At 43.8% G+C, this 15,282-nt stretch overlaps 1 protein-coding gene across 1 annotated transcript in view; it reads left to right on the forward strand.

Annotated features, from left to right (window-relative positions):
* The window catches only part of LOC143784149 (aldehyde oxidase-like), a 183,160-nt gene that overhangs the window by 100,462 nt on the left and 67,416 nt on the right, over positions 1-15,282 (forward strand). Inside the window, exons 22-23 of the mRNA XM_077272023.1 lie at positions 1,571-1,704; positions 7,120-7,207. Coding sequence (XP_077128138.1) covers positions 1,571-1,704; positions 7,120-7,207 — 222 coding nt within the window. The remainder of the gene's footprint in view (positions 1-1,570; positions 1,705-7,119; positions 7,208-15,282) is intronic.

Raw genomic sequence — 15,282 nt, forward strand, 5'->3', positions numbered from 1 at the left:
GCCAGGTGGGTTGGAGGCCTCCTTTCTGCCCTTCTCTCTCTGAGGTCCTTGCTGCCTAAAGCTATGCTCAGTCCTCTGTTCCTCTCACTTTCTGACAGAAAACGTTATCTGCATGGCAGGCAGCTTGAGCCTTTCACAGGTGTCGCTCCTCGTGGCTTCTCCAGGCTCTAACCTGGTGTTGAGCCTTCAGGTGTGTCATGGGGCCAGGGGACCTGCAATCCCCTGCCCTCCGGATTTAGCTGCTGAGACCGTGGTGCTCTGCAACCACAGACTTCGGTGTCCAGTTCTAGCGCCGAGCTCTGGGATGAGCGTGCTCATAGCTCCTCTTCCCAAGCTTTCCTATACTTCTCTCTTCCTCTCTCACTCAGATTGCAACTCTAGTCTGGGGAGGAGCTCCTCACTCTTCCAGTCCCCAGCACAGACTGACTGAAAACTCCAAACGAACTTCATCCTCCTGACCAGAGAGAGCGACTCCCCTGAAGTCAGGTTCAGGCTCCCCCTCCCGGCCTGGAGCAGGAACTGTGTTGCATGCTGTGTATACCTGGCCAAGGGATCCCTCCTTGCTTCAGGCCTGACATCACCCCCTGTGAGGGAGGCAATGCCATTGTGGCAACCGGATTCCGAATGGGTGAAAAATTTCTACATGCTGTGCTTTTCTTCCTTTCTCAAAAGTGACACACAATGGAACCCAGATACATCTCATAATAATCATTGGGGGTCACTGCCTCTGTTTCCATCAAATATGCAACAGACCAGACTGCTTGTGAATTTCGATTGTCTGTGCATGTAAACAGATCAGACAAACAGAATGTGAAAGTGGATTTCAAACGTAACAATAAACTATTATCATCATAGTGTTACTGAACAAAATCCAGTATACCAAGACCAAAATTACCAAAAAGACCACTAATACCAAGACCAATATTACCATCCATATCACAATATAGGAGACAAATAATACAGACAGGCCATAACCAACTATTATCAACATATACAGCAGTTATTGAATAATACCACCATACTAATCATTAAAGATGGTTTCTCATCATCATAAATGGATAAAGATACACAAATCTCATAAAAACAATCAACTAGCAAATATCCTCTTATTATAAATCTTCTCTGTTCACAAAAGCGGTGAGAATTTTAATTCTATTTTTTTTTCTGCTTGCTGCCTAGGCTATGACCACTTCTGTAATCAGAGGTAATTGATTTCCTAGGCAAGTAACGGGCTTGCAAGATCTTTTTATGGACCTTGCAAACATTGATCTGATGCTGAATGGTTTTTGGATCCTGCCAGTTTCGGTGCCCCAATGCTGCAGAGGTGAAGCAGCCTCTGATTGTAGCATCGGAGAGAGCCCAGATCAGACTAGTGAACTGGCAGTCACCAGGATGGCACTGCTCACCTAGCAGCACGAAGCAAGAAGGTTTGGGGGCATTGGCTACTGAAGAACATAGATGAGAACAACCCTTTTTACAAAACTTACTGTCCTAAGACTGATATGACCACATTACAGTGAGTATATTAAAAGTAATAAATCATGATTATCATCATTTGCATGCTCTATAGGGCCTTGTAAGTGCAGCATTGAATATACCTGCCAACAGGATTGCATGTCATGTGAAGAGAGTTGGTGGTGCATTTGGAGGAAAAGTTATAGCACCAGGATATCTTGCAGCAATCACTGCAGTTGCTGCCAACAAGTAAGTGATTTTGTTTGTAGTTATGTGTATTTAGGTTGTACAGACTAATCCCGATGCAGACAAAGGGCCTGATTCAACAAAACTTCCATGCCAAAATTTTGCGACTTTTAGTGTCTTCACACCAGTTTCTCCTAGCTCCACTAAAATGGATAGACATGGGGCAGGACAAGGGGCGTGGCAGGAGGCGTGATGCCATAGCGCAATTAAAAAAATCTCAACAGATTACATAGAAGAGCATTGGGAATAAAATTTGGCCAAAAAAAACAACAGTTTTGACAGGTCTCCTTTAGAGCAAGACTCCAGGTAAAACAGATAAATGTTTTTGTTTTTTTTCTGGGTGGAGGGCTCTGGAGGTGGTTCATGGCATATACATTCTCTTCTTAGTATTATTGAGTGTGTTACACTAGCTATAGCACAGTGCGTATGTATTGCCTGAGGGTGTTCTAATACATATACTTTATCGTAAGAAGTACTGTATTTTTCGGTCTATAAGACACACTTTTTAACAAAAAAACTCTTGCTAAAAAGTATGTGCATCTTACACTCCGACGCAGCTTCCTGTGATGGAGGAGAAAGCTGACACCACTTCCTTCCCGATCACTGACATCGCAGGCTTCTGAATTCTCACAACTAATGCACTGCACACTTTTAGGATTCTCCCTTGCCAGTGGACAGTCATGTCAGCACAAGCATGTGATTTGTATACTTCTGACCACATTCCGACTAGACGTGCCTGGCTTTGCTCAGTTCATTTTCATTGAGTGAGGCCACACATGTCTAGTCAGCACATGACTGCATGTATGTAAATCGCCGGTACGAGAGAATCCTGACAGAGTGCAGTGCGCACTGTGAGAATTCAGAATTCTGCAGTCACAAAGAATGACTACAGACTCATTACAAACCTGTACATTCCTTTAAATGCTCTTAAATAAAAAGATGAGAATTACCTAGTATCACAAATAATATTTACATCCAGGTACCTTATAGATGAAGTCATCTCTGGAGTCTTTCTCCTTCTTTTCTTCATCTTGTCCAGACCCCATGATGAGTTTTCTCATCCACAGCCGTCTCTGCAGACTTCCATCTTCTCCGCTCTTTTGCAGAAAATCTCCACATGATGCCCTTAAAGTTATAAGTGTCATTATAATGCTCCTGAATAAAAAATTGCCACTCACTATATTGTCTGCACAAAATATGACCCCCACACTGTCCCTCTTATGGTACATGCTCTTCACACTGACCTCTCCTTTCCATACCGGTCCCCTCTTCACACTTTTTTCTCATACTGTGTCCCCCCTATAGGGCCCAGTATTTATACTGTACTCTCATCACACTCCCCCTCCTTGGTATACTGTCCCCTCCTGGCCTTGGCCCTTACACTGTCACTCCATGCTACGCCCCCACTACTCCCCACTCACTTTTCTCCCCCCATACTGTCTCCTCACACTATTCCCCTCCCTCCTCCCTCCTCATATTGTCTCCTCTCACATCCCCCTGTTCACCATAGTGTCTCCTCATATATTTACCCCCTCACTTTCTATACTGCCTGCTCACCTGACTCCCCATACTGTATCTTTACACATCCCATCACCCTCATTCCCTGTACTCTGTCCACATACATTTTTCTCATTGCTACTCATTCTGTGTCTGCATACATCCCCTCGTTCGCTCCCCATACTGCCTGCACCTATCCCCCATACTGTTACCTCATATATGCCCCCCATTCCCCCATACCGCCGTCATTGCCTTCTCCACCACCATTATCATTGCTTTCTCCGCCACCACCCCATACCATTGCCCATTCCACCACCTCCATCATTTCCTCCTCCCCCACCATTGTCTTTTCCCCACCACATCCATCATTGCCCATTCCACCACCTCTACCATTTCCTCCTCCCCCACCACCCCCATTATTGCCCTTTCTACCACCACCATAATTGTCCTTTCCACCACCACCATCATTGTATTCTCCCCCACCACCCCATCATTGTTCTTTCCACCACCACCATCATTGTTCTTTCCACCACCTCCATCATTGCTTTTCCCCCACCACCCCATCATTGCCCTTTCCACCACCTCCATAATTGCTTTCTCCCCTACCACATCATCATTGCCCTCTCCATCATCCCCATCATTGCCCTTTCCACCACCTCCATCATAGCCTTCTCCTCCACCACCCCCATTATTGCCTCCTTCCCCACCATTCCCATCATTGTCTTTTCCACTACCACCATCATTGCCTTCTCCCCCACCTCCATCATTTCCTCCTCCCGCACCATCCCCATCATTGCTCTTTCCACCATATCCATCATTTCCTCCTCCCCCACCATCCCCATCATTGCCCTTTCCACCACCACCATCATTGTCCTTTTCACCACTACCATCCTTGCCCATTCCACCACCTCCATCTTTTTCTCCCCCTCAACAATCATCATTGTCCTTTCCACCACCACCATCCTTGCCCGTTCCACCACCTCCATAATTTACTCCCCCCTCCACCCCCCATTATTGCCCTTTCCACCACCTCCATCATTTCTTCCTCCCCCACCACCAACATTGCATTCTCCACCACCACCATCATTGCCCACCACCATCCTTGCCCATTCCACCACCTCCATCATTTTCTCCCCCCTTCCACCATCATCATTGTCCTTTCCACCACCACCATCCTTGCCCATTCCAACCACCTCCATCATTTCCACCCCCATTATTGCCCTTTCTACCACCTCCCTCATTTCCTCCTCCCCCTCCACCATCATTGCATACTCCCCCCACCACCATCATTGCCCATTCCACCACCTCTATCACTGCCTTCTCCCACCCCATCATTGCCCATTCCACCACCTCCATCATTTCCTCCTTCCCCACCATCCCCATCATTGCCCTCTCCTCCCCTATAGACACAACACCATTTACCTCTCTGCACATTCCCCTGCAGCGCTACGCATGCACGCACACACAGCACTTCTCAGCTGTCCGCACACTCTCCCACACCTGAAGCATCACCGTCAGCAGCTTCCTCTCTCTGGCACAGCCGGCCGATGAATGATGATGTCATCCAGCTGCGCCGCTGTCTGTGTGAGAGAGAGGAAGTGCGGCAGGAAGCAGGACAGATCGCTGCACATGCGGTATGTCCGCCCATGTCACTGGGAGCCGGCGTGCTGCAGCTTCTCTGTGCTGGTTGTCAGCTTGACAGTCGGCACATAGAACAGCCGACTCTCAGTCCGGGGGGCAGCAGAATGCAGCCACCGAGGAAGACACTGCGGACCGGCCGGCACATTAGGCTTCCCAACTGCGCCCGCTGCCAGCTGCGCCCGGGGCATATGCCCCTGCTGCCCCCCTAGATACGCCTCTGCTGACACTAAACTATGTGATCAGTGCAGAGCAGGAGAGGAAGCTTTCTGGAACCTGTACGGACCTTCCACCCGATTTATTCAAGGACCTTTCAGGTCACATGACTGATCACATTACCTGAAAGGTCCTTGAGTTAATTTTGTGGAATGTCCTTCAGCTGCTCAGATCGTGCGTCCTCCATACAGGTCCCAATCAGGAACTGGAACAGAAAAGCTGGAAGAACATAGCATTTTGGGGGCGAGTGTCTGGAAGGGTAGTATCTTTTTGCTTCACTAAGTAAAATAAGGAGAACTTATAGATGCAGATGATGAGATAATAGAGCACCATTCATACTACAATGGCTAAAAATACTCGCTGTGAAGGAGGATAGGTTGTGCTGTACTGTGCGGGCCTACACTGAAGCAGCCTAGGCTGAATTACTGTCCGCTTGAGTTAGGTTAGTTCTGGGAGAATCTGTTGTCTCTGTAAAAGTCAGCATGAAGAAAACCAGGAAGGTGTGAATGGTGCTTAGCTCAAACTCTGACAAGGCTATATCTGGGTCCAAATCCCTTGTACTGTGAAAAAAGCCACTTCTGTGGGAACTAAAGAGGAGGGAGCTGTAGTGCACATCTGCTTGGCTTAAAGCCTGAGATATTACCTGTATATAGTGTGTTTGTGCCTGTATCCTAGCTGTATGTATGTAAATATGCACGTAGCAGAACTGTTTGTATGTAAATGTGCATATAGCAGACCTGTGTGTGTCTACACATGCATATGTAGCAGAGCTGTGTGTATGTTTATATACTAGAGCTCTGTATGTATTATGCACACTGCAGAGAGACACTACCAATACATTTATTACCTCACTATTCTGCCCTAGGATGTTAAAATTAGAAAATTAGTGTTAATGCCCCCTACATTTTACACCACAAGGTAAGTTTTAAATAATAGGAAAAATGTTTTTCCTATTTTCTGCTGTCTAAATCTTGGGTACATTTTATGGTAAAGTGTATCCCATAGTCTGAATAATATAGTATACCTTAAAAAAATCTTCAGAATGTGTTTCACATGATGCTTATTCATTTCCATTATTAAAGGAAACCTGTCACCCCCAAAATCGAAGGTGAGCTAAGCCCACCAGCATCAGGGGCTTATCTACAGCATTCTGTAATGCTGTAGATAAGCCCCCGATGTATCCTGAAAGATGAGAAAAAGAGGTTAGGGGCGGTCCTGCTGCGGTCCGGTCCAATGGGTGTCGCGGTCCGGGGCCTCCCATCTTCTTACGATGATGTCCTCTTCTTGTCTTCACGTTGCGGCCTCCGGCGCAGGCGTACTTTGTCTGCCCTGTTGAGGGCAGAGCAAAGTACTGCAGTGCGCAGGCGCCGGGAAAGGTCAGAGAGGCCAAGCGCCTGCGCACTGCAGTACTTTGCTCTGCCCTCAACAGGGCAGACAAAGAACGCCTGAGCCAGAGCCGCAGCATGAAGACAAGAAGAGGACGTCATCCTATGAAGATGGGAGGCCCCGCACCGGACCGCGATGCCCATCGGCTCGGACCGCCCGCCCAGGTGAGTATAATCTAACCTCTTTTTCTCATTTTTCAGGATACATCGGGGGCTTATCTACAGCATTACAGAATGCTGTAGATAAGCCCTGATGCCGGTGGGCTTAGCTCACCTTCGATTTTGGGGGTGACAGGTTCCCTATAAGAATTTATTCAAATTTACAATGAATGGATTGGACATCTTATTAGAGACACCCAACTAGTAGCACATTGCACCTCTCATTTCATCTTCAGAAATGCAGCAATTCATTGTGGCATTGATTCCACTAGCTCCAGAAATCATTCTGTGTGAATATTTGCCCCTGTAGACAGGACAAGTTCCCGCAGTTGCTTTAAATTAGATGGAGGCACTGACATGCTAAGAACATCCTTTCCTACCTCGATCCAAAAATTAATTAATTTCTGGGGATATTTAAGGACAGGGAAGCAAGGAAGATTCACTGTCATGTTCTGGGAACCACTCCATGACTATTGTGGCATTGTTCTGCTAAAAATGTACTTCTGCTATAATTAAATTTTAGGACAAAGCGTGCAGTACGTTGTGTTCTGGAACGTGGAGATGATATGCTAATTACAGGAGGCAGACATCCATATCTTGGGAAATATAAAGTAAGTTAAAGTTGTGTTGTTTATCTCATGTTTTTATAAACAGAGAAAACTTAAAGATGCTATCTGGGGTATATATATATATATATATATACAGTGCCTACAAGTAGTATACAACCCCCTGCAGATTTAGCAGGTTTACACATTTGGAATTAACTTGGCATTGTGACATTTGGACTGTAGATCAGCCTGGAAGTGTGAAATGCACTGCAGCAAAAAAGAATGTTATTTCTTTGTTTACTTTTTTTTTAAATTGGGAAAAGTTTTTTCAGAGGGTCATTTATTATTCAACCCCTCAACCCACCAGAATTCTGTTTGGTTCCCCTAAAGTATTAAGAAGTAGTTCAGGCACAAAGAACAATGAGCTTCACATGTTTGGATTAATTATCTCTTTTTCCAGCCTTTTCTGACTATTTAAGACCCTCCCCAAACTTGTGAACAGCACTCATACATGGTCAACATGGGAAAGACAAAGGAGCATTCCAAGGCCATCAGAGACAAGATCGTGGAGGGTCACAAGGCTGGCAAGGGGTACAAAACCCTTTCCAAGGAGTTGGGCCTACCTGTCTCCACTGTTGGGAGCATCATCCGGAAGTGGAAGGCTTATGGAACTACTGTTAGCCTTCCACGGCCTGGACAGCCTTTGAAAGTTTCCTCCCGTGCCGAAGCCAGGCTTGTCCGAAGAGTCAAGGCTAACCCAAGGACAACAAGGAAGGAGCTCCGGGAAGATCTCATGGCAGTGGGGACATTGGTTTCAGTCAATACCATAAGTAACGTACTCCACCGCAATGGTCTCCGTTCCAGACGAGCCCGTAAGGTACCTTTACTTTCAAAGCGTCATGTCAAGGCTCGTCTACAGTTTGCTCATGATCACTTGGAGGACTCTGAGACTGACTGGTTCAAGGTTCTCTGGTCTGATGAGACCAAGATCGAGATCTTTGGTGCCAACCACACACGTGACGTTTGGAGACTGGATGGCACTGCATACGACCCCAAGAATACCATCCCTACAGTCAAGCATGGTGGTGGCAGCATCATGCTGTGGGGCTGTTTCTCAGCCAAGGGGCCTGGCCATCTGGTCCGCATCCATGGGAAGATGGATAGCACGGCCTACCTGGAGATTTTGGCCAAGAACCTCCGCTCCTCCATCAAGGATCTTAAGATGGGTCGTCATTTCATCTTCCAACAAGACAACGACCCAAAGCACACAGCCAAGAAAACCAAGGCCTGGTTCAAGAGGCAAAAAATCAAGGTGTTGCAGTGGCCTAGTCAGTCTCCTGACCTTGACAATTGAAAACTTGTGGAAGGAGCTCAAGATTAAAATCCACATGAGACACCCAAAGAACCTAGATAACTTGGAGAAGATCTGCATGGAGGAGTGGGCCAAGATAACTCCAGAGACCTGTGCCGGCCTGATCAGGTCTTATAAAAGACGATTATTAGCTGTAATTGCAAACAAAGGTTATTCCACAAAATATTAAACCTAGGGGTTGAATAATAATTGACCCACACTTTTATGTTTAAAATTTATAAAAATTTAACTGAGCAACAAAACTTTTTGGTTTGTAAGATTTATGCATCTGTTACTAAATCCTGCTCTTGTTTGAAGTTTGAAGGCTCTAACTTATTTGCATCTTATTAAACCTGCTAAATCTGCAGGGGGTTGAATACTACTTGTAGGCACTGTATATATATATATATATATACAGTACAGTGGGGAAAAAATATTTAGTCAGTCATCAATTGTGCAAGTTCTCCCACTTAAAAAGATGAGAGAGGCCTGTAATTGACATTATAGATAGATCACAACTATGAGAGTCAAAATGAGAAAACAAATACAGAAAATCACGTTGTCTGATTTGACAAGATTTATTTTGCAAATTATGGTGGAAAATAAGTATTTGGTCATTAGCAAAGGTTCATCTCAATATTTTGTTTTATATCCTTTGTTGGCAATGACAGAGGTCAAATGTTTTCTGTAAGTCTTCACAAGGTTGGCACACACTGTTGGTGGTGTGTTGGCCCATTCTTCCATGCAGATCTCCTCTAGAGCAGTGATGTTTTGAGCCTGTCACTGGGCAACACAGACTTTCAACTCCCTCCAAAGGTTTTCTATGGAGTTGAGATCTGGAGACTGGCTAGGTCACTCCAGGATCTTCATATGCTTCTTACGAAGCCACTGCTTCATTGCTCTGGCGGTGTGCTTGGGATCGTTATCATGCTGAAAGACCAATCCACGTTTCTTCTTCAATGCCCTTGCTGATGGAAGGAGGTTTTGCACTCAAAATCTCATGATACACGGCCCCATTCATTCTTTCATGTACACAGATCAGTCGTCCTGGTCCCTTTGCAGAGAAACAGCCCCAAAGTATGATGTTGCCACCCCCATGCTTCACAGTAGGTATGGTGTTCTTTGGATGCAACTTAGCATTCTGTCTCCTCCAAACACGACGAGTTTTGTTTCACCCAAACAGTTCTACTTTGGTTTCATCAGACCAGAAAACATTCTCCAAATACTCTTTTGGATAATCCAAATGCTCTCTAGCAAAATTCAGATGGGCCCGGACATGTACTGGCTTAAGCAGGGGGACACATCTGGCAGTGCAGGATCTGAGTCCTTGGCAGTGTAGTGTGTTACTGAAGGTAGCCTTTGTTACAGTGGTCCCAGCTCTATGCAGGTCATTCATTAGGTCCCCCCGTGTGGTCCTGGGATTTTTGCTCACTGTTCTTGTGATTATTTTGACTCCACGGGGTGAGATCTTCCATGGAGCCCCAGATCGAAAGAGATTATCAGTGTTCTTGTATGTCTTCCATTTTCGTATTATTGCTCCCACAATTGATTTCATCACGCCAAGCTGCTTGCCTATTGCAGATTAGGTCTTCCCAGCCTGCTGCAGGGCTACAATTTCCCTTCTGACAGCTCTTTGGTCTTCACCATAGTGGAGTTTGGAGTGTGACTGAGGTTGTGGACAGGTGTCTTTTATACTGATAACAAGTTCAAACAAGTGCCATTACTACAGGTAATGTGTGGAGGACAGAGGAGCCTCTTAAAGAAGAAGTTACAGGTCTGTGAGAGCCAGAAATCTTGCATGTTTTTAGGTGAACAAATACTTATTTTCCACCATAATTTGCAAAATAAATCTTTCCAAATCAGACAAGGTGATTTTCTGGATTTGTTTTCTCATTTTGACTTTCATAGTTGTGGTCTACCTATGATGTCAATTACAGGCCTCTCTCATCTTTTAAGTTGGTGAACTTGCACAATTGGGGCTGGCTAAATACTTTTTTCCCCACTGTGTGTGAGTGTGTGTATATATATATTTATATATATATATGTATATATGTATAAAAAAATGAAGGCAGCGCATCAACAGCTGAAAATTCACGTGAGCTTTATTGACTTTATTGGCCCATGTGTAACGTTTCGGTCCCAAGTGTGGACCTTTCCCAAGAAATTTCAAAGTGAAAATGCATGACATTTTATAGGAAATAGTTTGTACAAACATTTTAGTGACAATTATCATAATTCCATATCAAAACATAATACTAAGAAGAAAGCATCCACATGATGCCATCATACATTATGTGGAAAAAGTGCTATAATCTTCAATAAGACAAACATACACATGTATGTACAGATTTGACTATTATTTTCATAATTGGTGATCAGTGGCAGCTGTATAAAATCAATTATAAGTTAATTTCGAGTATAACTCACCCCATTCACATTACAAAACTCGTGCCGATATGCGGAATCCTTGATACACTAATGCGCATGTCAGGAAGTGTCCAAACCACCTGTCGCGTCCAAACTTCCGCTCATGCGCAGATACCATGAAGCCTCCGGCGACATCTTAGTGATGTCTATGCAATTGTGCACGTGCCAGGAGGAAAAACGTAGTAAAGAACAAGACGTGCACTCTCGCTGGTAATGGTGCAGACTGAACGTGGAGGGATCCTCCTAAGTATAGTCCCAAATGTAAACAGTCGCACTCAAGGAGATATCTTCAGAGTATTTTTAGCCAAACAAATGGTTTTTTATTATTTAGAAAAACACCAACAATTTAATTAGAAAATTCACCACAGTGTTGCAAGGTAACGTTTCGACCCACTGGGTCTTATTCAAACCTTACTTATGAAAGTAGAAAGTGAGAGGAGGGTAAAAATCCCTGGAGAGGTGCAGGAGTCCCATTAGGGGCTATCAGTGTGTCACTTGAGTCACTTGAGTGCGACTGTTTACATCCAGGAGGAAAAACAACAGAGCATAATGCAAAGAGTTCACGCATGCTCCAAAAGCATTTAAGTGTTACTAAAGCAGGATAACTGTGTGTAACTGCACATTTTGAATGGCTTAATTCCAAAAAAGTGAACAAAATCAGTGTGCTTCAGTAAAAGAACTTATAGTTCCAGACCAGGGGTATCAGGTTTTAGAGAAAAACCCAATGGTACCGGGAGCACCCCCCATTAGCTGGAAACGGTCACCCATAGCACCAAAGGGTGTTGGGAGAACCACGCCCTTTTGTAGGAATAGTCCTCAACCTCCACCTAATTGGTTATGCATCTCATAATATCCCAATATATCACCACTGGAAAGACTTGCACACATAGAACATTCATAAGCAAAAAAAAAAAATGGAGCCTTTTTATTCGAACTCTGTTGAAAGTAACATGATATAAACAGATGATAAAATACGTTCATGCAATGATACAAATGGGAGGAGGCATACATCCAGAATGAAAGCAAGCCGACCAATCTAAAAAAGAAAAAGACAAAAACAAAGGAAAAATGTATAACAATGATAATAATAATAAATAAACCAATTCAATTACACCACAAAAACCCCCAAAGAAAATCATTTAGAACATCAGAGGGCAAACCAATCTCTGTAATGTAATGCCAAGCTTATAGTCGACATTTACACCAAAAGGTTTCAGTGTTTTAAGTTTTTTTATCCATTTTAACTCTTTAATTTTCAATAACCTCACTATATCACCGTCCCTTCTCAATGGTGGTACTTGATCTATGATCCTAAACTTTAGATCTTTCTCAGTATGTTTGAGCTCAACAAAATGTTTCGGCACAGGTAAATCCATCCTACCTTTCCTAATTGTATATGTATGTTGGTTCGTTCTTGTATTAAGGTCACAGGTGGTTTCACCCACATATAAGAGATCACATGGGCATTGTAAGAGATATATAATAAATTCAGAAGAACAGGTAAGATAATAATTAATCAAAAAAATCTCATTAGCAACCAGGTGTTGAAAGGAACTAACCTTTAGTATATATGAACAATTGACAAAACTTAAACATGGGAAACAGCCAGTCCTAGGTTTACTCGTTATGAACCTCTGTGTAGTCACTTTCTGAGGGCCAATATCTGCATGTACCAACCTATCTCTTATATTTACAGCACGCTTGTAAGATACAAGTGGAGGAGATTTAAACGCATCAATTCCCGATAGACATTTTCAAAGCATCGGCCGATGTCGTTTAACCACAGCTACAATTTCTTTGCTTTCCTCACAAAAAGACGTAATTAGTGGTATTCTGTTCAACATTCTACCATGTACGCTACCCTCATCAAGGAGACTATTACGGTCCAAACCTTTCACCTTATCCTTCCACTTTCTCATCAAACAATTAGGATACTTTCTTTGTTCAAATTTCTTGACCATATCATCGAATGACTTATCCAACCTGTCATTATCACTCACAATATGTCTAACTCGTAAGAGTTGACTAAAAGGTAAGGACTCTATAATTTTCCATGGATGATGGCTATCGTAACAAAGCAGATTGTTCTTATCTGTTGGTTTTACAAAAATTTCTGTTAGATTACTGTCCACATTTTTAATTAATACATTATTTAATTCATCAATAGAACCTCCTCCTTTGGACAGGTTCTATTGATGAATTAAATGATTTTCATGTATTTCTTAATGGTTTGAGTGAGGAAATTAAATTTACTCTAACATATTCTGATAAAGAAATACAGTTTCTTGATGTATTAATTAAACGACATCGGCCGATGCTTGGTAAATGTCTACTGGGAATTGATGAGTTTAAATCTCTTCCACTTGTATCTTACAACGTGCGATAAATCTAAGAGATAGGTTGGTACATGCAGATATTGGCCCTCAGAAAGTGACTACACAGAGGTTCTTAATGGGTAAACCTAGGACTGGCTGTTTCCCATGTTTAAATTGTGTCAATTGTTCATATATGCTAAAGCAGAGGTCTCAAACTGCATTGCTCAAGGGCTGCAAACAGGTCATGCCTTTAGGATTTCCTTGTACTGCACATGTAATAATTTAATCACCTACTCATGTGTGTGTAGGTGATTAAATTATCACCTGTGCAGTACAAGGAAATCCTGAAAACATGACCTGTTTGCTGCCCTCGAGGAGTGCAGTTTGAGTCCCCTGTGCTAAAGGGTAGTTCCTTTCAACACCCGGTTACTAATGAGATTTTTTGGATTAATTATTATCTTACCTGTTCTTCTGAATTTATTATATATCTCTTACAATGCCCATGTATACTCTTAGGCTACTTTCACACTTGCGTCGGTACGGGTCCGTCGCTGTGCGTCGGGCTGACGCACGTTGTGAAATTTGTGCACGACGTGGGCAGCGGATGCAGTTTTTCAACGCATCCGCTGCCCATTCTGAAGTCCGGGAACGAGGGGGCGGAGTTTCGGCCGCTCATGCGTGGTAGAAAATGGCAGACGCGACGGACAAAAAATGTTCACTTGAACGTTTTTTCGTGCTGACGGTCCGCCAAAACACGACAGATCCGTTGCATGACGGACGCGACGTGTGGCCATCCGTCGCGATCCGTCGCTAATACAAGTCTAGGGGCAAAAAAGGCATCCTGCGAGCACATTTGCAGGATCCGTTTTTTTGCCCAAAATGACGGATTGCGACGGATTAAAAAAACGCTAGTGTGAAAGTAGCCTTATATGTGGGTGAAACCACCTGTGACCTTAACCTCTTTCTGACCTCTGACGGGATAGTACGACCGAGGTCAGAACCCCCGCTTTGATGCGGGCTCCGGCGGTTAGCCCGCATCAAAGCCGGGACATGTCAGCTGTTTTGAACAGCTGACATGTGCCCGTAATAGGCGCGGGCAGAATCGCAATCTGCCTGCGCCTATTAACTGCATTTGACAGCGGCATTTAACTACCGCTTGCGGCCGGAAATGATCGCATCGCCAACCCCCGTCACATGATCGGAGGTCGGCGATGCTTCAGCATTGTAACCATAGAGGTCTTTGAGACCTCTATGGTTACTGATCCCCGGCAGCTGTGAGCGCCACCCTGTGGTCGGCGCTCACAGCACACCTGATTTTCTGCTACATAGCAGCGAACAGCAGATCGCTGCTATGTAGCAGAGCCGATCGAGTGGTGCCAGCTTCTAGTCTCCCATGGAGGCGTGTTATAAGCATGGCAAAAGTAAAAAAAAAAAGTTAAAAAAATGTGAAAAAATACAAAAAATATAAAAGTTTAAATCACCCCCTTTCGCCCCAATCAAAATAAATAAATAAATAAAAAATCAAACCTACACATATTTGGTATCGCCGTGTTCAGAATCGCCCGATCTATCAATTAAAAAAAAGCATTAACCTGATCGCTAACGAGAAAAAAATTAGAAACGACAGAATTACGTTTTTTTTGGTCGCCGCGACATTAAATTAAAATGCAATAACGGGCGATCAAAAGAACGTATCTGCACCGAAATGGTATCATTAAAATCGCCAGCTCGTCACGCAAAAAATAAGCCCTCAACCGACCCCAGATCATGAAAAATGGAGACGCTACGAGTATTGGAATATGGCGCAATTTTATTTATTTTTTTTTAGCAAAGTTTGGAATTTTTTTTCACCAGTTAGATAAAAAATAACCTAGACATGTTAGGTGTCTATGAACTCGTAATGACCTGGAGAATCATAATGGAAGGTCAGTTTTAGCATTTAGTGAACCTAGCAAAAAAGCCAAAAAAAAACAAGTGTGGGACTGCACTTTTTTTGCAATTTCACCGCACTTGGAATTTTTTTCCCGTTTTCTAGTACACGACAT

The sequence above is a fragment of the Ranitomeya variabilis genome, chromosome 7 (assembly GCF_051348905.1).
Source record: "Ranitomeya variabilis isolate aRanVar5 chromosome 7, aRanVar5.hap1, whole genome shotgun sequence".
Lineage (NCBI taxonomy): Eukaryota > Metazoa > Chordata > Amphibia > Anura > Dendrobatidae > Ranitomeya > Ranitomeya variabilis.